At 40.9% G+C, this 24360-nt stretch overlaps 1 protein-coding gene across 5 annotated transcripts in view; it reads left to right on the forward strand.

Annotated features, from left to right (window-relative positions):
* The window catches only part of LOC132826230 (myoferlin-like), a 229815-nt gene that overhangs the window by 49983 nt on the left and 155472 nt on the right, over positions 1 to 24360 (forward strand). For 3 of the 5 annotated variants that reach the window (XM_060841916.1, XM_060841912.1, XM_060841913.1), the window contains exons 6-18: positions 463 to 614; positions 1319 to 1447; positions 3144 to 3206; positions 3285 to 3335; positions 7053 to 7083; positions 11080 to 11195; positions 13215 to 13341; positions 15239 to 15342; positions 15447 to 15515; positions 18158 to 18201; positions 19730 to 19812; positions 22161 to 22199; positions 22530 to 22565. In XM_060841916.1, coding sequence (XP_060697899.1) covers positions 463 to 614; positions 1319 to 1447; positions 3144 to 3206; positions 3285 to 3335; positions 7053 to 7083; positions 11080 to 11195; positions 13215 to 13341; positions 15239 to 15342; positions 15447 to 15515; positions 18158 to 18201; positions 19730 to 19812; positions 22161 to 22199; positions 22530 to 22565 — 1044 coding nt within the window. The remainder of the gene's footprint in view (positions 1 to 462; positions 615 to 1318; positions 1448 to 3143; positions 3207 to 3284; positions 3336 to 7052; positions 7084 to 11079; positions 11196 to 13214; positions 13342 to 15238; positions 15343 to 15446; positions 15516 to 18157; positions 18202 to 19729; positions 19813 to 22160; positions 22200 to 22529; positions 22566 to 24360) is intronic. The other 2 variants (XM_060841914.1, XM_060841915.1) reach the window with 2 other exon arrangements.

Genomic DNA, 24360 nt, shown 5'->3' on the forward strand with positions numbered 1-24360 from the left:
TAGTACCTTCACTTTGATGTGAGGCTACTGAAGGCACTGGTCTTGCTTCACATTTGCCATATTGGTCAGACTGAACTTTTTCATTGCGTTGCCTTGTGGGAGGTAGGGAACATCACTAATTTTTAAAAAGTAAATACAAACTACTTTTTAAATAGCACCAGTGATTTGTGGGTCTCATTTCATGGCTGATGGATAAAATATGAACCCTGTAATGTACAACCCCATAAAGCCTCTGATTTGACCCCTAGTCCATGCATTGAGTTAACCAGGCCAACACATGGCAGGCAATGGGAGCCATAACATTCCTGTAGATGGTTTAAATCAGCTTCTGACCAATTGTTCTCTATTTGTGACATACAAGCAGTAAATGTAATTGAAAGCAAGTAAACAAGGCAATGTAGATTTCTTTCCTCGATTGTGACTGTGATTGTTTAAAGTCTGTTTGGACGTCCTGCTGTTCAGATGTAGATGAGGATGCAGAAGATGAAGCAGGAGATGCTGGGGGAGCCCCTGGAGTTCCTAGCACACCAGGCCAGTCAGCTGCACACATTGGCAAACGACTCCGAAAGAAGAAAAGCAAGAGATTACTTTCAAACAAGCCTCAGGATTTCCAGGTACGTGGCAGCCTTTCCATTAAAATTGATGCGTCGTAAACGGAGTCTGGTTTATACGCCATTGGAAATTCGACTTGGGAGAACTTAATGTGAAGATTGTTCTTGATGCTGTAGGAAAGGATTTGGGATGGCTGCAGAAGAGGTCTTCTCATGTAGAAATAATTTGGAGAATCCAATGCCCAGATTATGGAGGTTCAAAGACTTGCTTTTAAAATACAATGTATCTCACAGCATCTGCATTAATATTCCATTCAGAATGGAAGTATCTGCCAAGTGCTCCAATTGAACTTTTCGCAAAATTGAAACTTTTTTTCTTGCTGGTTCTAAAATATGTGCTGATAAAACTGTAACTCGTTACAAATTGTTAAAAATCACACAACAGCAGGTTATAGTCCAACAGGTTTAATTGGAAGCACATTAGCTTTCGGAGCTAGTGTGCTTCCAATTAAACCTTTTGGACTATAACCTGGTGTTGTGATTTTAATTTTGTCCACCCTAGTGCAACACTGGCATCTCCAAATCGTTACAAATTAAAGCATCCACCACAAATGTTGAAAATCTGAAATAGTGCTGGAGAAACTGTTTAGCAGCATCTGTAGAGTATTTCCGTCTGTCTTCTCCAGATGCTGCCAGATCTCCGTTTCTCCAGCAGTTTGGTTTTATTGAATCTCATACCCCTTCACCTTGTGTTTCTTTTTGAAAAGATTCGGGTGAGGATAATTTCAGCTCGTCAACTGCCTGGAAATAATGTAAAACCAGTTGTGAAGGTGACTGTCTGCCATCAGACCCATCGAACAAGGATCCGAAGAGGAAACAATCCCCATTTTGATGAGGTAAAAGAAAATCCTTCCCTCAATCAATTAAAATCCATTCATCAGAATTAGTCACTCACTCAATCTTTTTTATTGTAAACCTGTCTCTATCTAGTGAGTTACTAAAGAGCAGAAACTTGACCATAACTGAATTTTCAACACTCATGGATGAGTTACTGCTTCACTTGGGTAACTCTTTTTTTTGTTCTTCCCTTTCCAGCACCTGATCACCATCTAATCTAGGATGGTGCTTCTAGGAATATGCAGTATTGGCGGTACCATCTTTTGACATCAGTTGTTAAATCAAGGTTCAATGCCTCAGGTTTTTATTTAAAAGTCTCACAGCATTTTACCACAGAGGTCTTCTCCTTTTGAACATAATGAATGTTTTGTTCATTTATCAATGCTATCAGTAGTGAAAGTCAGAGTGAAACCACTCTACGCAAATTAGTTGTCATCATTCTCTCTGTATCTTCCTCATCCCATCAATGACGTCTATGGTCAGAGGCCTGATGTACAGTGATTGGTAGTTTCCGCCCCTCTGGTAGCATTTCAGTCCTCCAGAATGTTCAATATAAATACCAGTAAGGACTGTCAGTGATACTGGTTATGGCTTAGATGATGAATGACCACCATATAGTCAGAAGCTCTTGTTCTAGCATTGCTCGTTGTAATTCAGCCGCAGGCAGCTCTGTACACACATAATAAATGCAGGGGGAGGGAGGTAACACTTGCTGATGGTCAGATCTCCCATCAGAAATGGGAGTATCAGTTGAGGGACTCTTGCTGGCTCTCTAGTCTTCAACTAAGCATGATTCACTAGAAAGGAGTTCTATTGGAGAATTTGCCTTTCCCTTATTCCCTCGCCACACCTGGATTCTAACAAGTGCTGAATACCTGTTTGCAGCAGAATGGTGGCATTCATTTTTCAAACTGCAGTCAATATTAAGAGAAAGATGACAGCTAATTTTCCCCGCAATGGTTTTATTCTGACCAGTTATTGGTAGTATCGATTAATGAACCAAATGTTCATTGTGTTCAAATAAGACCTCTGCTTGGTAAAGTGCTGTGAGACCTTTTTAAAATAAAAATCTAAGGCACTTAGCCGTGATTTAACAACTCTGCCAAAAAGATGGTACCTCCAATTTGCATATTCCCAGAAGCTAATATTGGGCATTGCAAAGTGTCTTTCAGTGAGGAGAAAGTTGGGAAGTGGAGTCATAAACTATTTTAGCCCCAGGGACATTTTATAGAAACTGACTTTCTGCATATGAAGAGGGATGAAGTACTTTTCACCAGACATGTGGTTCCACTCATCTGGAATTTAGCATTTTCCTGCATCAAGCAACTAAATTGTGATCATACCCATTGTCAGCTGTAGAGCAATGATGCACAAGATGGCATTATTGAAATGGAAATTTGAAGCACTTTAAATATTTGTGATTTCCATGTTTGTATTTTAATATGGTGTATGACCGAAATATCAGTAACAGTAATTGTACAGGAATGAGCCTGGAGAGCCATTTCCTTGGTGTATTTGTGTCTCCTCTTCAATTTTTTTGTTTCCATTTGTTTTTGCCCTGCTATTGCATCTCCCTCATGATGGTGTAAACCTTTGGAATAATTAGTTATCAATTCATACTGTAACATTGATTCATGATTTTTTTTTAGTGGCGCACATTCCTTTTAGTAACTAATAGTGTTTTGCTGTCATCAGATTTTCTTCTACAATGTAACTCGATCACCAGAAGAACTCTTTGATGAATCCATCTTAATTAGGGTAAGTTTGATTCCCTGTCATAAATTACAATCCTACTGTGGAAAATGAGGCTGGTTTAACTTATTGCTTTCTCTCTAGGTCTACAACTCCTTTTCACTGCGATCAGATTCCTTGATGGGAGAGTTCAAGGTAAGTTTTCATTTCCCTTATTCTTGTAACTTACCAGCAATCTGTGTGGGTTCTATAAATCGGTTAGTTCAGCGACATCTAACTTTCAAACAAAATTTTTGGTTTTATTAAATCTCCCATTATTGAAATGTAGCATGCAACTACAAACCTTCCTTTTTAGGATGAGACAGTGGATGACTTGCAAGTGGTTTTTGTTACTATTGTGTCCCTCGTTGCCCTTGAAGGTGGTGGTGAGCTGCTGCCTTGAACCGTTAACTATCCATGTGCTGTAGGTTGACTCACAATGACATTAGGGAAGGAGATCCAAGATTGTGACCCAACAACCGTGAAGGAATGGTGAGATATTTCCAAGTCCGAATGATGAGTATCTTGGAGGACAACACGCAGATGGTGGTGTATCTGCTGCCTGTGTCCTTCTAAATGGAAGTGGTTGTGGGTTTGGAAGGTCCTATCTAAGGATCATTGGATGGTACACACTGCTGTTACTGAGTGCTGGTGGTGGAGGGAGTGGATATTTGTGAGTTTGGTGCCAATTAAATACACTGCTTTGTCTTGGATAATGTCAAGCTACTTGTGTTATTCACTCATCCAGGCAATGGGGAGTATTCCAACTCCCTCCTGACTTGTGCCTTTATAGCTGGAGGACACGATTTGGGAAGTCAGTTACTCACAGCAGGATTTCTAGCCTTTGACCTATTCTTGTTTCTATAGAATTTGTATGACTCATCCAGTTCGATGGTAACCCCATGAAGGAGACTCAGTCGGGTTAATTGCATGAAATATCAAGCAGCAACGGTTACATTCCCAAGTTAGATGTTTGCTGCTTGGAAATTGTGTGGCTTGCATGTTACTTGCCACTTTGTCAGTCAAGTTTGTATATTGTTCAGCTCTTGGTGCATTTGGGTATGGATAGCTTTGGTTTCTGAGAGTCAAGAACAGGGTTGAAAACTGTGCAGTCATCAGGGAAAATTCTAACATCTGACCTAATAACAGAAGATCAGGGAAGCAGATAAAAGCAAGTTAGATCGAGGACAGTGCCCTGAAGAGCTAAAGGATGCTGTTGGCATAGTAATGTCCCTGTGTCTGAGCGAGAAGACCTGGGTTCACATTCCACCACTCCAGTGGTGGGTATTAAACTCTCTGAATATCTACCTGGAGGAACTTGTCCAGAGATCTCCTTGAGACGAGAGGACAGCCATCTGACAACCGCCGCTATCTTCCTTCACACCAGATATGACTCCAAGTGGAGATTTTTTTTTAACCTTGCTTATTCTTGAGTCTCTAACTTTTCTTGACTTCATTGATGCTTCAACTTGATAAAATGCTGCCTTGATATCAGGGGCAGTCACTCTCCTTTATGGCTGGAATTCATGCCCATGTTTAAAGGGAGGCAGTAATGAGGTGAGGAACTGAGCGGCCCTGGGGGAACCCAAACTGGGCATTAGTGAGCTGCTTATTGCTTCTCCATCACTTTCCTGACCATTGAGAGTCGGCTGATAGGGCAGCAATTGACTAGGTTGGATTTGTCCTGCTTTTCATCTACACAAAACCTGGGTAGATTTCAACTTTGTCCAGTACTTGACAGTGTTGCAGCTGTAATGCAATAGCTTTGCAGAAGGCTAAGCAAGTTCTGGAGCAAGAGTCTTCAGCACTATAACTGGAATGTCGTCAGGGCCCATAGCCTTTGCGGAATCCAGTGCCTCCAAGCTTTTCTCGCCAAGTGGAGTGATTGTTGGCTGAAGATCAGGATCTGATTCTGGGGACTGCTGGAGGAGGTCATGATGGGTCTACCACTCACCCTTCTGGCTGAAGATTGTTGCAAATGTATCAGTCTTGTCTTGTCTTTTGCACCGATGTAATGGACTCTTTTCTATCATTGCGGTCGGGATATTTGTGGAGCTGCTTCCTCCATTGAGTTGTTTAATTACCCTTCACAATGTCTGGTTGGATGGAGCAGGACTAGAGCTTTCATTTGACTTGCTTGTTGTGGAAACACTTTTTTTTTCTGTCTACCACTTGTTGCTTGTGGTGTTTGTCATGCTATATCTTCACCTGGCACCTGAATCTGACAAAAAGTCAGAGGTATCAGTCAAAAAGTGTGGTGCTGGAAAAGTATAGTCGGTCAGTTAGCATTGGAGGTGCAGGAGAGTTGACGTTTTGAGCATAAGCCCTTCATCCTGCACACTCCATTGAACCAGGGCTGATCCCCTGGCTTGATGGTGGTACTTAATAAAGGGAGTGCAAATAACTTGGAATTCATAAGTAGGATTTTTTATTGTAATTATCAATGTTTTTACGCATTTTGCTAAAATAGTTAAATGCCTGTGTAAAAGTGATTTTTTCAAAGAATCATTGCTTTTTACCATTTGTAATAAGCTGCTTTAGTTAAAAATTCAGTGCTGAATTTAATGTCCATTAAATTATTTCAGGCCTTAGCTGAACTGAATGCCTCACCCTTAAGATTTGTTTTGAATGCCCTCTCCTCTTTATTGAATTATGAGTAGTTAATAGTTGTTAAAAAACTTTTGATCAAGGATGGACCAAGTCAGGTGCCCTGGAAGGGCTGAGATACCAACCTTCCTGACCTCCGTGGAACCAACTGACATTCTGGCCTGGCTGTCTGCTATGCAAACCATGTGATGGAATGACCCCCCCCCCCCCCCCCATCCCCCCGGCAACACTCCAAAGCTTGACTCCATCCGGGACAAAGCACCCGACTTGGCACCAAATCCACAAATATTCCTTCTGTCCACCACCACCTCTTAAAACACAATCTGCTATTATCCACAAGATGCACTGTGGAACTTCACCAACAATCCTCAGATGGCATCTTACAAACCCGTAACCAGTCCCATCCAGAAGGACAAGAACAGCAGATACATGGGAACAACACAACCTTCAAGTTCCCCTCCAAGCAAGTGTTCATCCTGACTTGGAAATATATTGCCATTCCTTCAGAGGTGTTGGGTCAAAGTTCTGCAAGTCCACCCCAAATTACATTGTGCGTTTTACTGACTGCTCTGGACTGAAGCAGTTCAAGATAACCGCTCACTGCCATCTCCTGAAGGGCACCCAAGGACAGGCAGTAAATATTTGCCAGTCAGCAATGTCGTCGTTTCATGAGAAAAAATGCAACTCCCTGCCCCTTCTACTCACAGCTCATGCTGGGCCGATAATCTGATGGACCTGATTGGATACTTGCCCCACTGAATAGCTTCTGCTCCTATCTTGTAATAGCCCCGGGAAGAATTGGAGTAGGTTCATCAGCTTATGTAGCCTCCAGTTCCCTCCCTCCCCTGCCCATTGCTGATCAATAAAAAAGTTCTGATGGTTTGGGAGAAGGCTACATGGGAAAGACAGTCTGTGATTGGAGAATTGTGTTCCCATGGGGGCTTCTCTCCAACAGGTCATTCCTGTGATTGAGCTTTTAAGGATGACGTTTACTTGTTGCTGTATTTCAAGACCTGTGTATTTTGTCCATGGATCCTGTTTGCTGGAGTCCTTGATGCCTCTTTTGAGGTTTGCAAACTTCCCACCGCTACCAAGACAGTGTGCCAATTGACTATACAATTTGTCGGAATCATGTCCATAGAGTGGGGGAATATTGGGCGTACAGGCAACTAATGTAGTTTGCTTTTTGTTGTATGCTGACTGAGATTGTCTGGAAAGCAATGAGCTGAACATTATTTCAAATTAACCATATTATTTGTTTTTCAGTTGGACATTGGCTATGTATATGATGAACCTGGTAGGTACTCTTTTTAGAAAATGTATGTGTTTTCTTCCCCTCTTTTTCCAAAACTGCTTGATGTTTGTATGGTTCTTTTTCCTATTTCATAAGATGACCAGCCTTTTGCCTGTTCCTAATTACCTTTAAACTGAGTAGTTTCTGGAGCCACTTGTACACCAGACTCATTGAAGGAGATTATTGAACCAGATTGATTTCTCCAGCATGCAGTGCTGGTCATAGTGACCTGAGACTTGCTTTCAATTCCAGTTCTCCATTATTATCCCAAATTTAAGTTCACCAGTTGCACCACGTGAGATTTGTACGAAAGCCTCTGGATTACAAGACCAGTGACAGTGCCATGACGCCATATCTCCAGGGTGAGGAGTGGAAACAAGGATTTGATCAACCAGATGCAAGTGTTCTTAATGACAGTTTTGCATTTCATTGAACAATGCAATGTGATTGGCTCAGCTTGCTGTACAAAACTATCTCTTGACGCATGGCTAACTTGTGACTGAAATCTCTGTGTCTAAGATGAATCCAGCATTCATTGCCGTGAGCTACGCTTTAGAATAAGAGTGTATTTAGCTCTCATGGGACTCATTCAATTGCCAAGTATTCACAAGACACCAGTTTTTTGTTTTAAGATTACCCACAGCATGAAAATAAAACTGAACCTGGCTCAAGGTTCAGTGAAGTTCACTGTGCATTAACAGTGAATGTCCCATCTGTTCTAGGGAGCTGCCCTTGTTGGTCAGCACTCACAGCCTCTGCTTGTAATTCCGAGAATGGTTAGAATTCAGGTGTTCAGAGACCGGTTGTGTCTACAATAACCTGATGGAATGAGAAATGGGTAAATATGTGACTATTGTAGACCATTAGCTATCTGTACAGCTTTCCTTTTACAAGCATCTTTGGAATAATCAGAAACATCTCCATTCAAAATGTTTTAATCCAGCAAAGGGAGAATAGTGAGAAATTCTTGGACATCCTCAACCACAGTGATTTTCCTTCCAATGGTTTTCATTTGGAATCTTTCTCATTTGGAATCTTTCACATTTGGTTAAAGCAGCTCAAAATAGCTTTGTTCCTTTGCAACTGAAGCCCTCAATGAGGTGATTTACCAGCCTTCAATGAATGAGCTAATGCCGGTGGCTCAAGAATTCTTCTCTGGAATTATACCACTTCCTGTTGTTGTCATGTGATCCTTCATCTCTGAACTTCTCAGTCTAACCAATTAGCTCTGCTCCTTTAGTGCTTTACCTGTGGCCTTGTGGATTCTTTCTTTCTTTCTTGGATTTAGCTGGTTCGGTTTTAGAAAATTAACGAAGCTGCTTCCACTCCCCCTTTTTTCATTTGAAATCATAACCACCCCAGTGTTTATTGATGGTTCGTTCTTGTTAGTTCTGATATTTTGTGCATCAACTTAAGTATTTGTATTTGATTTGCTGCTGGGAGTTGTATTTCTAAGTTTTTGAATGTCTTATGATTTTTGAATATCTCTTCCATGCTCCTCTTTCCCACCCCACAAATTCCAAGTCTGTATTCCAAAAAAAGTTTTGTACAATCTGACTGCATTTATTAACGCAATGATCAAAATGTCTTTTTATTTGTCCTCTGTATAAACTCCTTTCCCACTACATTTAAAATGGTATCATTTTTAAGTTATAATATCTCTAATTCTTCCAACCAGCAGGAACGATTTCATCTTCCATCAGTTTGCCTTCTGCTGACAGTGACTGTTCTCATCATTATTTCTTACGTTGAGTTTTGTAAAAGCTATAAACTTTTGAAGCCTGTCTACTGGGGCCCTGCTCCTTTATAAAATGCACCGTGGAATTATGTCCTAACACTGGCCTTTTGGTACACCCCTTCCCTCGAGGTTGAAAAAAAGCTGCTCACGATGTTTTCCTTGCTTTCTGTCCCTGGGCCAGTTAGTATTCATGCAGTCACTGCCTTGTTGCTCCCAAGACTTTAAGTGGAACTTTATTAACTACTTCCGCAAAAGCCCATTGATGCATACAATGATATCCCCTCAAAGTACTTAAGTCAGTTCAACACCTTTCGCTCTTAACAGATCATTGCTGATTTGCCTGTTGAACTAATTCTGAGGCTGGTATCCCATCACCAAGTCACCCTTTATTTACACGTGGAGTGGACTTGACACTGATCTGACTCTTTCAGAGTCACCTCTGAGTGAACAGAGCCTCTGACACTCCTGTTTATATCTGTCAGGTAAGGCTGCCTGATTGGGTCTGTTAACCTGGTCCACTCAGGGAAATCGTGCCCTATGAGGTCCATCTGGCTGACCTCATTACAATCACTATACCTGTATTAGTTTTTTATTATATCACTTATGAGCAGCTGTGTAACATTTGAAGTTGTCTTCTGCTTAGGTACCTCACCCATCTGTAAAAACATAAGATTATTGCCCAGAGCCTTGGTTTCCTTGACAACTTGGTACGTACCCCATTTGGCCAACTTGAAGTGCAGCCAATCTTCTAGGAACTTTCCCTTCCTATGTCCTTTTGTATCACAGCCAAGTCCTTATTCTCCACAAGAAGGTCTTCTGTTTTGTTCCCAACCCCTCTTTTAATTACATTTTTACTTTGTTAGTTTGTGGCTATAAGTTTTTGGTCGCTGAGCTGGCAGGTTTGTATTCTGATGTTTTGTCACCACACTAGGTTACATCAGTGAGCGTTGGCGTTCTGTCTTGCTTTCTATTTGTGTCTTGGTCTCTTAAGTGGGTGATATCATTTCCGGTTTTTGTTTTTGAGGTTGGTAAATAGGTCCAAATTATGTTTGTTACTGGTGTTCTGGTTTGAATGCCAGACTTCTAGGAATTCTCGTGTGTATCTCTGTTTAGCCTGTCTCAGGATAGATGTATTGTCCCAGCGAAGTGGTGTCCTCTGTGAGGAAGGATACTAGTGATAGTGGGTCATGTCTTTTGGGGCAGCTAGTTTGTGTTTGTGTATCCTGGTGGCTAATTTTCTGCCCCTCTATCCGATGTAGTGTGTTAGTCCTTGCCGGTTGTTTTGAAAATCATGTTAATTTTGCTGGTTGTTGGTACAGGGTCCTTTAGGTTCCTCAGTAGCTGTTGTAGTGTGTTGGTAGGTTTGTGGGCTACCATGCTGCCAAGGGGTCAGAGTAGTCTGGTAGTAATCTCCAAGATGTCTTCATATAATAGTGTGGCTCAAGTTTCTGGGTGTATTGTCTGTTTGTTTGAGTTCATTGTTTTAAGAATCCGTGGACTGCATTTATTAAGTACCTATTCTTGAATACGCTGTGTAGGTATTTTTCTTCTGCTGCTTGTAGTTCCTGGGTGCTGCAGTGTCTTGTGGACCATTTAAATAATGTCCTTGTGAATGTTAGGATGATTGCTTCTGCAGTTAAGTATCTGGTCTGTGTTGCCTTCCTGTAGACGCTGGTTAGAAGTTCTCTTTAACTGTTTGTTTCACTGTGACCTCAAGGAATAGCAGTTTGTTCTTGTGAGTTTTGTGCCAGTAAGGATAATGTTGATTTTAAGTCTTTCTCTAATTTGTGATGACTAAGGTATCATCCATGTAGTGGACCCAAAGTTTGGGTTGGATTGTGGGGAGGGTGGATTGTTTGAGTTATTTTTTATCAACAAACTTTTTTTGTTTTCCACTGCATGGTGAACCTGATATTTATCCAAGCACCCGTTTTTTCTTTTGCTGCTTGATTTCCACCCGTGGATGTAGCCATCGGGGGAGATCTAGCTTTCGTTCTGTTTCAATAGAACATGTTTAGCCTGTGCAAGGATAATCTCTCAAAGCCTGCCTTTGCTCGTTTACAAATCCGTCATTAGTCCAGTCTGTGAGATCTGGTTGTGTGCTGCGAGGATTATTGATATAGAAGCTACATATTGATAAATATTTTCCATACTATTGTGCATAACCTAACTTGTCTTCTGCTTGAAGATTCTATTTCTGGGTAGTTTAATGTGACTGATGTTGGACAAATCAAATGTTTGTTTATTGATTTAACCTACAGGGCATGCTATTCTAAGGAAATGGCTCTTACTTCATGATCCTGAAGACACAAGTACAGGGTCCAAGGGATACATGAAAGTCAGTTTGTTTGTCTTGGCAACAGGCGATGAACCTCCGGTAATTATTTATGAATTGACAATGTATTCACCCTTGAAGCACGAATAAGGTTTATCCCGGTCAAGTGACTAACTGTATCCCTACATCACTGAGCAATGTTTGTTTGTTGTAGCAAGGTTTGGTCTCCCGAAGGCAAACCCCCCAAAAAAATCATTGTGATCCCAACAATGTCCTACCATGGATTGTGACTGAAAATGAATGCCCATGGGCCAGTTCTGAATTATGTTGGTCCTATTAAAACATAGGTTGTATTAGTTCACGAAAAACAGGAGCGAGTTGTTTTCTTTGATTAAACAACAAGATCTTCGATGTTTGTTTGAAGTCGAAACAGGTGATAAGTGTTCTGAATAATCTGAAGCCACCCAAGTGCTTGTATTTATTTTGGGTGTGGGCAGAGGGCAGAAGTTACTATTTGCAAAATCACTTTTGCTCAATATTAAGAGGTTGTAAATGGTGAGAGAGAATATTGCAAATTAATACTAGAATTATTTAGTAATTCGCTTTTGAGTTATTCCAGGTATGTCATTCCTATTCAGCTGTCAATTATGTATGCTTAAAAAATAGATGCTTGCAAAAAGTAAATAAGACTTCAAATCTGTGGTAACTAGCTTTGAGCATTTTTGTGGAGGGATTGAGGCTCATTCTTACTATTGTGATGTTAATGGATCAAGATCTGATGCAATTCTTACACCTGATTGGTTATCCCATTATTCATTACTTGCTTTTGGGTGCCCCAAATTTGGTGGAAAGGATAACTTTAAGGTCTTAGATTTGCAAAATGGCACTGGTCCTAACCATAATATCACCAGGGTGAATGGCAGTACAATTGTCCCTCCTCTACTGTGTCCGTTGCTCTTGATGATGTGGGCTTGTCTACATCGGGGAGACAGGATGCCAACTTGAGGAAAGTTTCAGGCAACATTTCTGGGACATGTGCACTAAACAACCCCACTGCCCTGTGGCCAACCACTTCAACTCCCCCTCCAACTCCTCCAAGGACATGCAAGTCCTGGGCTGCCTCCACTGCCAAATCCTAGCCACCTGATGCCTGGAGGAAGATGACCTCATCTTCCACTTTGGGACCCTCCAACCACATGGAATCAATGTCACATTCACAAGTTTCCTCATCATCTCTCCCACCTTATCCCAGACCCAATCCTTTACCTTGGCACTGCCCTACCTATCCATCTTCCTTCCCACCCATCCACTCTACCCTCTGCTCTGATCTATTGTCATTCTCCCAGCTCCCCACCTTCATCTACCTATTGCCTTCCTAGCTGGTTGCTCACTCCTAATGAAACATTCCTAAAACATCACCTCTCCCCTGCTCCTTCAGATGCTGCCTGACCTACTGTGCTTTTCCAACACCACGTTTTATGATTCTGATCTCCAAAATCTGCTGTCCTCACTTTCTCCCCCTCAACAGCATGGTGTCACTAATGTATGTGAGGCACTACTGCAATACAATAAACTGGTGGCACAGTGGTTAGCATTGTTGCCTCACAGCGCCAGAGACCTGGGTTCAATTCCTGCCTCATGCAACTTCACTGTCTGTGGAGTTTGCACATTCTCCGTTTCTGCGTGGGTTTCCTCCGTGTGTTTTCAACCGGAAAGGGCATTGCACATCTTGAGGGAATTGCAAAGGCAATAGCTGCAAGTAGGAGGTCATTTGTCTCAATTGTTTTGTATCAATACCAATGGGTGGTAAGGCAAAGGGCTGTGTCCAAGGTGAACATGTGTGGCCCTGGCCTTTGTTGTGGTAAGGACAAAATTTCAAATCAAGTGCATTTTAAGGTAATAAAAACCAAAGGGCTATCTGGAATGTATGCTCTGAACTGCACATAAACTACCCCTGGAATAGGGCTAATGGTATCGGTCTGATCTCGCTCTGCTCCTTCTCCCTGATTATGGTGAGGGGTTTTATGAAGGTGGGGAGAGGCAGGAACAGTAAAGTGACATTGTGCTTCACTCCTGTCATTATCTGATTGTTAACAGCTTTTTTTCAAAAAAAATTCACAGGTTGAAAAGAAAGGAATAAATGAAGAGAATGATGATGTTGAAAGTAACCTGCTGCTCCCTGCAGGCCTCACGTTGCGATGGGTGACCTTTGTCCTGAAGGTCTACAGAGCAGAGGACATTCCACAGAGTAAGTCACATTTCTGGTTGAAGGGAAGAATGCAGTAGTTTTGAAATTAAATTTTAAAATATTGCAACAAGAAGAATCCTAACTAGGTTGTATTACTGTTGTAATATTTATCTGAAAGGGTTAATACTGAGGAATACCAGAAGTACCACCCATTCCTCCAAGGTCTTACCACCTGGTGCTCCTCAAAGACTCTACGCCAATGTCAATCGTTAGAATCCCTATAATACAGAAGCAGGCCATTTTGACCCATTGAATCTGCACTGACCCTCCAAAAGCATTCCACCCAGACTCTCCACCCCTAAACTTAACCCTTACATTTAGCATGGCCAATTCACATAATCTGCATACAGTCATATAGATATGCAGCATGGAAACAGACCCTTCTGTTCAACTCGCCTGTGCTGACCAGGTATCCCAACTTAATCTAGTCCCATTTGCCAGCACTTGAACCAAATGCCTCTTAAACCCCTCTTATTCATATACCCATCCAGATGCCTTTTAAATGTTACGGTTGTACCAGCCTCCTCCTCTTCCATCTTTGGACTGTGGGAGAAAAGCCAAAGGGCGTATGTGTAAACTCCACACCAACAGTTGGCTGAGAGTGGAATCAAACCCAGGTCCCTGGTGGTATAAGGCAGCTGTGGTAACTACTGAGCCACCCTATCTCATCATTGTAACCTGTAACTAGTTAGAAACATGCAAGAAACTATATCTCCTTAACAAGAGACTCTTAGTTAGACCATGATGTGGTGATACAGACCCTGTAGTTTCCTCCTCTTGGTTGAAAGAGCAATATGAGCTCGCTGTGCCCATGAACATTGCCTTCAATGAGTACCTTTCATTCTCCAGTTTATTTTCATGCAGGTCATGCATGACATGGAATAACAACATTTGGGAAAGCAGAAGAAAGTTGGAAATTTGAAATGAAAACTGATACTGCTCCATTTGAGTGGTATCTGTGGGGAGAGAGAAATTGAGTTAATATTATCTGTGTGTCTCCTAACTATTTGCTGGGACTGGTTTACCGACTTAATAATTTTCTGCAAGTATTTGAATGGGCAAAAGTAACTAAAAGCTAGCTTTTGACCTCCCACATTTGAAAGAATTTGTGGCAAATTGATAAATGTCAGAGGCATTGAACAGGTATTTTGTCGGTCTTCACTGGGAAATCCGTTGTATCTGAAGCCTGGCAAGTTCACAGGACTTAATGGCATGGATCTGAGGGTCTTGGAAGTAGTGCTGGCACAGATAGATGGTTCTAAGTTTCCACATTTGCTTGGATTCTGGAAAGCTATCCAATATCTCACTTCTTTCCCTCGAGAGTGGGGGGAAAGCTGCAAACTATATAGGCCTAACATCTCTTGTAGAGAAGGTGCCAGAATGCATTATAATGGAGGTTTTTGACTGTCTGTTGTGAAAATCAGTTAATTGGGCAGACCAAACAGCCTTGTGAAAGGGCAGTAGTGATGACTTAATCTACTACAGTTTTGTCACAAAAGGAACATTCATGGTGGATAGAGGGGAACAATGTTTTATCCAAACCTCCCACCAATGTGCACTGTCCCAGGTTTCTCTTGACAGCAGCCATCCCATTCCTGCTGAAGGGCTTTTGCCCGAAATGTTGATTCTCCTGCTTATCTGATGCTGCCTGATCTGCTGTACTTTTCCAGTGCCACACTTGTTGACTATAGAACTCTTTAGGTTGATCTGTATTAAGTAGGACAGGCTGCATCAAACCAATGAGGTGACGGCACATGCTTTGTTTTTGTGTGTGTGGGGCGGGGGGGGATGAGATCTAAGTGATCTCTATCTACTCTGTAATTGTGCAGCAGTTTGAAGTTGTTGGCTGCAACCTCACTCAGTCAAATGGATGTTCTTGATTCTTTTCTCATTTTAGTGGATGATGCCTTTGTTGAAACTGTAAAGTCAATATTCGGAGCAGGGACTGATAAGAAGAATCTTGTGGACCCATACGTGGAAGTTTGCTTTGCTGGGAAAAAGGTGAGAATCTGGTTATCCATGTTCTGTGATCATTTTTGGGGGTGGAGGTTTAGCTTGGCCTTGGCCTACAGGGTGTAACACTGACTCTTTTTATATTGCTATAGCTCTGTACAAAGATTATAGAAAAGAATGCCAACCCTGAGTGGAATCAAACAATCAACCTTCAAATCAAGGTAGGATCTGCTTTCATTTCATTAACTGCAATTATTGTTTTTGGTATTAGAATACTTAGTGTGGAAACAGGCCCTTCGGCCCAACAAGTCCACACCGACCCGCCAAAGTGCAACCCACCCACACCCCCACATCCACACCTTACCTAACACTATGGGCAATTTAGCATGGCCAATTCACCTGACCTGCACATTTTTGGACTGTGGGAGGAAACCGGAGCACCTGGAGGAAACCCATGCAGACACGGGGAGAACGTGCAAACTCCACACAGTAAGTCGCCTGAGTCGGGAATTGAACCCGGGTCTCAGGCACTGAGGCAGCAGTGCTAACCACTGTGCCGCCCAAATGTTAGGTTTAGTATGATATTGGTCATGTTGAGTCGTTTCCTAATTTTTCTTTTAGCGCCCATTCAAAGTTTGTTTTTCATTAATGATTTTTTTGCCTGTGAACCTGCCTGACAGACAGTATCTTGGCACTGCTGGAAGATGTGCCACAGACTTGTTAGCAATCTAGTCCTGAAACCAAATTCATGGTCAGTGTTGACATGGCTGGGCTTTGGTGCTCAATATTGATGATAAAAGTGAGGCGCATACAATACGGCAAGAGAGTTAATTATTCTGGCAACATGAACTCCTGGATCTTTTGAATGTAGATTTTGAATAATATTCACAGGAAATAGAATCAAACATAAATGACAGCTAAACCATATTTAAGTAATTTAGCCCCCTTTTTAAAGTCTAAGTTTGGTCCTAATGTTTCGTGAGCTTAAACGTCTTTGTCCATTTTATAAAATAAGTTGCTCAGTAAACCTGATTCCATTTAATGTCCCCATCTAACCATGGAACAAAAAGGCACTCTTACATTTGCCAGTTACTTCCAATTTATTAACTGAGTGTAAGAAGTCAAGTGGTGCTTACAAGTGGATGGAGATGGAAGATTTCTTCAAAATATCTGTGAAATGCACAGTAGGCATTCACCACTGTTATGTTTTCTGGCAACACCAAATAACCCACTTTCCATTAATTAAATTTCCCATTCATTTATTTTGGTGTATATTCAATAGTAGGTCAATGATGGGTCACAACAGTGTAACATCGCATCCCACTACCATCAGTACAGTGTTAGTGTGAACCTCAATGTTTTGCTTATCAATCCAAGCTTGTGTTTTCTGAAGATGAAAACTAATGCACTACCCTGTTTGCTCGAGTTCAAACTCCAGCACTTTTTTTAATTTTTAGACTTGTATGGTCTGCAATTTTCCAAGTCTGAGCTGTTGGTGTATAAGTAACAAAGGTTGCATTAGAGTTGTTAGCCAAGTTGGTGGTGAGTGAGTCATGTGGGCCTTCATCACGAGTGGAACATTGGCACGCTGCAGAAAATGTTTTAAAATAATTTCTAAACCTGTCCTCTGAAATGTTATAAACTGATTTTAAGAGTTTTAAGTCTGACTTATTATGAATTGGTTAATACTGAGTAGTGGTGTTGCTTGTTCAGTTTCACTTCCCATTATACAATATTTCTGATTAGGTATGTATAGAAACATACCTTTGGCATCTACAGAACATGATATTCTGTCCCACTTCAGTGAATGAATCCAAGTTAGTTTTCTAACTCTGTTCTGCATTTTATTATTCATGTGGCTGTTTTTGTCTCATTGCTCCTACCTTTTTTGTGGTTTAGGTTTAAAGAAACTGAAGCAAGGGGAGTCTAAACAGTACTTGCTAATGGCCCCTGCAGTGGTATAAGAAAATAGCTTACCACTACTTTCCCAAGGGTAACCATGAACAAACAAATGCTGCCCAGCCAGTGACGCACGTGTCCAATGAGTAACTTTTTTTAAAAGGTAGCAATAAATGTCAATGGAGACTGGTGTCAAGCAACCTCATGGTGCATTGGTTTAGACTTCCCAGGTGATTAATTCATATCTTGTTTAGTCCATGGTACCTCCCTGAGAATTGAAAAATTCCACAGTGCATTACAGACAATTTTCTATGTCACATGCACAGTGGGAAAGGAAGTTTTTATTTTACAGCTGGCAAATCTCCACTGAGATTGATAACCTATGTAGATATTTTTAAGTCCATCTGTTCAGGCATGTGTCACCCATCTCCGGAAGGTGGGACTTGAACTAGACCTATTGACCCATAGGCTGGGGCATGACCACTGCACCATAAGACCCTAACTGAAAATATATATGCTGAGTGCATTCCGAAGTTAATTCATAATATCTATCTTAATTGCTGCCATGTGATGTGTAATTTATAGCTTTGAATTGATTGCAACGTCTGTTAATTCATGCTTAAGTACGGGTGATTACCCAAGGTACTGTTCACTGTTTGACTTCAGTACAGTAAAAAATTATTTGTCTCCAAACAAAAAATCTTGTGGCCTCAGTCCTTTTTATAAATTAGGATTTCTGATTTCCTCTTACTGGTCTTGTCTGGGATCAGAACAATTGTTAGTTGATGAATGCAAGGTCATTGCACAAGATGTGTACACTCAGCCAGTTACCTGTTAAGTAATGAGTTCTAGTGAAGCTGTCTAAATACAAATTCATTATACTTGCTCGATTTTCAGTCACGTTCTTGGGGAGAAAAAAGTTTACCTCCCAAATAAACTTTTTTTCTCTCTCTCCCTTCTGCAGTTTCCATCTATGTGTGAAAGATTAAGCTTGACTGTGTTTGATTGGTGAGTATGAAACAAAAGCTTTCGTCTCTTGTGTATTGAATTTAATCAACAATTACTTGCTTTAGATACCTAGCCATGAATGTGGATATCCTAGAAATCCTTGAGATTGGGTCACCATTTCAGTTGCTAATGGTGAACAGTAAAGAGAAACCAGAGGTATGGCTGCAGTGAACTATTATTTAAATACTATGACCTTGTTTTTAAATGGAAGGTGACAAAATTCTTTCCTGTTTTGACCCATTTTCAAAATGCTCTCCTTTCTTAACAAAAAAGATTTTGATTTACATAATAGCCAATTGATGCTTCCTCCTTAAACAGTAGACACCTTTTTTTTTTTGTTACCTAAACTGCAAATTAACCCTATCAATTTATTTGGCTGTTCTACACTTGGGGTATTATTGCATTTATCTATAGTCAAAGTCATAACAGCTTGGAAGTAGACCCTTTGGTCCAACCAGTCCGTGCAGAACATGATCCCAAACTAAACCAGTTGCACCTGTCTGCTCCTGGCCCGCATCCCTCTAAACCTTTCCCATTCATGTACGTGTGTGAAGGGCAGGGAGTCCACGTCTCAGTGGGCCAGACTTGTGGATTTCTTTTTAAACGATTAGCAATACATCCAACTCTGTGCTCTGAGTTGCACTAATTCCCTACTTTTGTTGTAGATATCTATCACAAAACTGCAGAGAGGGGCTATGAGGGGGGATTCGTAATAGGCAGGATGGGGTCATGGGAGTGGAAATCCAGATTTAGAATTGCCTTGTGTGGCTTTCAACTGAAGCCTTTTTTTTTGCCTGTGCAGTACTTAGAATCCTCCCAATAGATAGTTTACTCTTTTTTTTTTATTTAAGTATTGTTTGGAAATGCCATGGTCAGCTGAGCATTTTCTGCATCTGACCTTAAGGAATTTCCACATCCTAATCACACAGGTAGATTTGTCCAGCTGAGCAGTAACTTTGTTCAAAGCATGGTAAGCAGTTTTTTCATTTTCAGATGAGAAGATAAATATAGAATTTCTGCATCCCTGCCCTACCATCTTCAAACTGTGGTCATTATTACCAAGTTGTCCTGACTTCTGGTTTGTACGAGCATTGTAACTTTCACATGAAAGCAAAATCTTTCAACTGAATAACTTCCACTTTATGTACCATGTTGGTTTTGAGGGTAATTTCCACTTTGCTTTGTACCATGTTGGTAAAAGGGCATTGGATATGAGCCAGAAACACTGGTAAAATCAACAAAGCTCAGAATTGGATACAACTTCTTATTTTTTTTCACTTCTTTGAAGCCCTTTTGCACATTCAGCTGGCTAAAGTGGCAAATGGTTGGGTCAACTTCCAGTCAAAACCAATAACCTGGCTTCTGCTAGCACAGTGTTTGTAATGGAAATCTGGTTGGAGTTAAGTTTTCTTAGTGGTGGTTATTCAGGGACACCCCCTTCTGAAGGCGGCAAGTGTAAAAATGAGAGTGGCTGTGTTACTTTAGTTTTTGCAAATGTCCAAAAAGAAAAATGGCCAATATCTTCCAGGGATCGGGCGACCAGAAATGATGCTATTGGAACAGCATTTCTATACCTCTCCAGGATAGCTTCATCGGGAGGAGAAGTTGAAGGTCAGTGTTACTTTCAATAGCCTGTTACTCAGTTAATTAGAGCAGGAAATCTTCACTACAAATTCTGCAGGGAAGATCATTTTCTCCGATTTGAGTGAAAGTGTATTTAAGGATCCATCACAGATTGCTGTAATTTTGATGAATGTTAACCACAGCTGGTGTTAGAATTTATACAAGCTGTACATTTGCAGGCCTCTAGGGTAGGCAGTGGAAACATGGTAACATCGCAGGAGCTCATCAGTGAAGAGGCCTAGACTAATGCATGGCAGTTACTAAAATCTGAATCCAGGAAATAAAATTCAGTAATAGGGCGGCTCGGTGGTTAGCACTGCTGCCTCACAGCACCAGGGTCCCAGGTTCAATTCCAGCCTCGGTCAGTTGTGTGGAGTTTGCACATTCTCCCTGTGTCTGCGTGGGTTTCCTCCCACAGTCCAAAGATGTGCAGGTTAGGTGAATTGTTAGGTGCTTTAGTCAGAGGGAAATGGGTCTGGGTGGGTTACACTTTGGAGGGTTGGTGTGGAGTTGTTGGGCTGAAGGGCCTGTTTCCACACTGTAGGGAATCTAATCTAATCTAGAATATACTCTGTAATGGAGTTTTGGAGCTATCCTCCTTTTATTTTTGAAAAAAGAACAGAGTCCCTGGTTTACTGATGTCCCATTGGACAAGGAAATCTGGATTGTGGCTTAAATGATTAGGAACTGCAGGGTAAGCTATTCAGCCCAAGGACTGAATTAATGAATTTTCAGTCGGTTGTCCAGTTTTTAGGTTATTATTTCCTTCAGAAACTGGAACCAGATTTGAAAGTACTGAAGAAGGCAAACATGTTTCACTTGATGTGAGACGGGAAATAATAGGCTGGATGTGGATCAAGCCAGCAGTGACTGTTTTAGTTCCTCTCGCTTTTGTTTCCCTTCTTATCACTGTTTTAATGACCCCGCGTCCAACAGCTCCTTTGGAGAAAGAGTCTAGCTCTTAGCACTGTAGTAATGTCAGTAAGACAGAATTCATAAGTGCCTCAGTATGGTGCAGAACTAAATGTACTTTCCTTCAGCCCTAATGATCTGCCACCCTTACAGGAACGCTGCACTTCACTATGGTGTTGTGGTGCAGTGATAGCGACCCTACCCAAAACGAGGGGCTTAGGTTCAACCTTCACACCCAAAGAATTCATAACCAATCTGTTTCACTGTGTTATCAACTTGTAAATCTTTCTAGCAGGCAGTGAAAGCACGGAGGTCCCTTAATTAGCATGCTTAAGCAAAGAGGTGCTCCTCTGCCCATTACCTCTGGCAGCAGAGTTACAAACTGTTCCAATACTGGTATTGGAAACACCATAGGCACAAGCCTTGTCTGCTTCATGCAGGTAAATCTCTTTTTTTTTTAATATATAGAATCTCAACAGTGCAGATAAAGGCCATTTGGCCCATTAAGTCTCCTGGATTCTCCAAAGAGCATCCCACCCTACCCCTGTAACTCCACGTTTTCCCATGGCTAATCAACTTAACCTGCACCTTTTTGGACCGGGAGGAAACCTGAGCATCCAAAGGAAACTCATGCAGACTCGGGAAGAATGTGCAACTCCATATTCAAGGCTGGAATTGACCTGGGCCCCTGGTGCTGTGAGACAGTAGTGCTAAACACTGAGCCACTGTGCTGCCCCCAAAACATGTCCAAGTATTTCTTCACACAGCTCCACTCTTGCTAGTTTTATCAGAAAATGCAGAATGTATCTCTTCAGGCTCTTTATAATATTATGCAATGATTTTCAACAGATTTTATTAAATTGTTGTCTGCTTTAAGAAATGTACCTGGCAAGACCTAGTAACATTTTTGTTTAACACTATTGCCAATAAGTGCTAGGATCTCATAATGCAATGTTTAGTATTCTAGGATTTTATAGTCCATTCTGTAAATGGGAATGTGGGAATATATTTACACAAAATCTAGCAATAAATTAGTAGGAAGTTACTGCTGCAGACGTTGTGGCTAAGAAAAATGGTGTACAACCTTGTGTATCTCCCATTTTAAATATTTGTGATAATGCCTTATGTTCAGCTATTTTTACCTTGGAGCTAGAACATTGTTAGTATAATTTGTCATTATAGTATCTTAAAGTTGAAGAGTAAGGTACTTCCTGAACAGACTAATGAACCATTTGTTTAGCAACATCAAATTAGGTCTTTTGAAGTAACAGGGTTTTAAATTGCCATATATTTGACAGGGTTTTCTATTCAAACAAATTATACCCCAATCATTTAAACTACTTCTGGGATGTTCTTTTTAGCTGACTACTTGAATAAATGTTTGCAGGGCGTGCAGTATTTTATAAACACCATCTTTTTTCTAGACCCCCCAGGAAGCTCGCATCTTACGAAGTATAAGTCAGGTAACTTGCTTCCAAACCACGTTTACTTTTCCCTCAAAGTAATGATAGGGGGGGTTGTCCGACAGCCTGTATCTGACTGTCACACTTTCCCTCTTGTCCCCAACACACAAGGTGCTTAGTTTCACTTAATTGACAGATACAGTACGGTAGAACCAGGAGAATTTGAACCTGCACTTGCACAGCGGTGGAACACTTTGGTGCTTAGTGGTGGTGCAGTATAAGTGAATTGTGAACCTGATTGTACACTGTATGCCTACAACATTGTGTGACTGGTTAATGACTTTTCACTTTGTAAAGTTCTCTAACTTATTTTTCTTTCCTATAATCCAGATGATGAGGGAACTGGGGCTTCTCCAGCCATTGAAGGTTTTATTTCTTGGTCTAATCTTTGAACTTTCATTGCCAAAAGAGAGGGGGGTGGGGTGAAGTAAATGGGAGAATATACACCATGTACAAATCCTGCATTGCTGAATGGGTGAATCTAGCTTTAAAATGATACAGCATACGGAGACTTCTGGCAATGAATGTTTTCATAAGTGATGCTATCAGGCTTGAGCTTAGCTGGCTTGGCAACCTTTTTGCTTCCAATCAGAAGTTCCGCTACCTGAAATACTCGGTTTTCTTTTGCTCTTGGTCCAATTGTGCATTTTAAGTGGTAACATTTTACACTTTGTGAATTGCAGATACAAGTCTCAAATTAGGATTAAAAGGAACTATTTGTTTTTTAACCATCCCAACCAAACACCTTTTTTAGGTATTCCTCTTTAGCTGTCTCCTCCTAAAATGTGGTGCCTCCCATTGAGCTATGGCTATTTGGTAGCAGCTCAGTTTTCCAGTGCCTAGGTTATTTTTTTGCATCTGGGAGCCAGTCCAGTGCAAATTAGTGCTATCTGCTAACTCTTAGCAAAATTACTGGGCAACACTTGCCCTAATTTAAGTTTTCATTTCTGTTCTAAATCCAACATGTTGAAGGTACTTGCGATACCTATCTGCATAGACTAATGTTAGTCAGTGTGTTCATGGTCTTACTCGCTTGTATCTGTAATGGTCCAGGACAGTCTCACTGAGGCTTTATAAAGTTGTGGCAATACTTGTGTACTCCTGCAGTATTATCCTTTTTTTTCAATAAATGGATCAAACATGAAGCTACACCTTTATTGATTTGCATACAGAGTAGTTTGGATCTGTCAGGCCCTGCCTGGCAGTGTAGTGGAGGCATTCAACAGGACATTAGAGATTTACCAAAATTGAAGTGATGTGCCAGGTTATGGGTGGTGATGGAAAGGCAAGAAATTGCCGATGCAATAGGCAAGATGGCTTCTTTTTGCCACCAAAACAAATGTAATTTTCTTTCCAGCAAGGTTTATTTGTTCATTGGCCAATTAGTGTCCATCATTGTGACTTTAGTGCATAAATAATTTTTATTCCCAATTATCTGGCAGAATTTTCAAATCTGTCTTCCTTAATTTGCTAATCTTTTGCAATTTTTAACAATTAAATTTCTGTCGTACTTCATATGTTTGCAAAATTTGCTCTGCTATCCCTTTATTGAAGTGAATTGTGGAATCCCATCCTGCCACTAAAATGCACACTGAACCGACTTGCTTTTGCTGAATTTAAGATTAATTGCTTAAAGCATTTTGCACATTTGATCAGCTTTTTGCTTTGATGTCCTTGATGTTCCACAGAAATTCTTTAAATCATGACTATAGAATGTGTATATACATGACTGATCAAGAGGAGACACAATTGCTGCTTACTACTCGATCGTTTGTTTAATGTAGGTTCAAAGAATTAGTTAATTCAAACCAAGTTGTTCCCCAGACCTGGGGGTAGAATGTCATTTTCTTACTATGTTTCACTCTGCTTACTTTTCAATATATCCTCCTCTGGGCTGTTTAATTTTGACTTTAGTGAGTCAAAATAACTCACCAACTGGGAGTTAGTGCATGAAAAAAACTTGGTGATTTGAATTGAGTAACTTTAATTAGAGTTTGCACTTAATTTGTTCAGAGGCCTGTTGCCTAAACAGAAATAGGGAACATCCTCTAGCAGGAAGAGCAATGGGCTGTGAAACCATCTGCCAATTCCAACAATAAGCCAGCACTATGTCAACTTTTGGTAATATGGCAAAGAAGGGCCAGCCAAATAGTAGACTATA

Source organism: Hemiscyllium ocellatum, chromosome 22, assembly GCF_020745735.1.
Source record: "Hemiscyllium ocellatum isolate sHemOce1 chromosome 22, sHemOce1.pat.X.cur, whole genome shotgun sequence".
NCBI classification, from domain to species: domain Eukaryota; kingdom Metazoa; phylum Chordata; class Chondrichthyes; order Orectolobiformes; family Hemiscylliidae; genus Hemiscyllium; species Hemiscyllium ocellatum.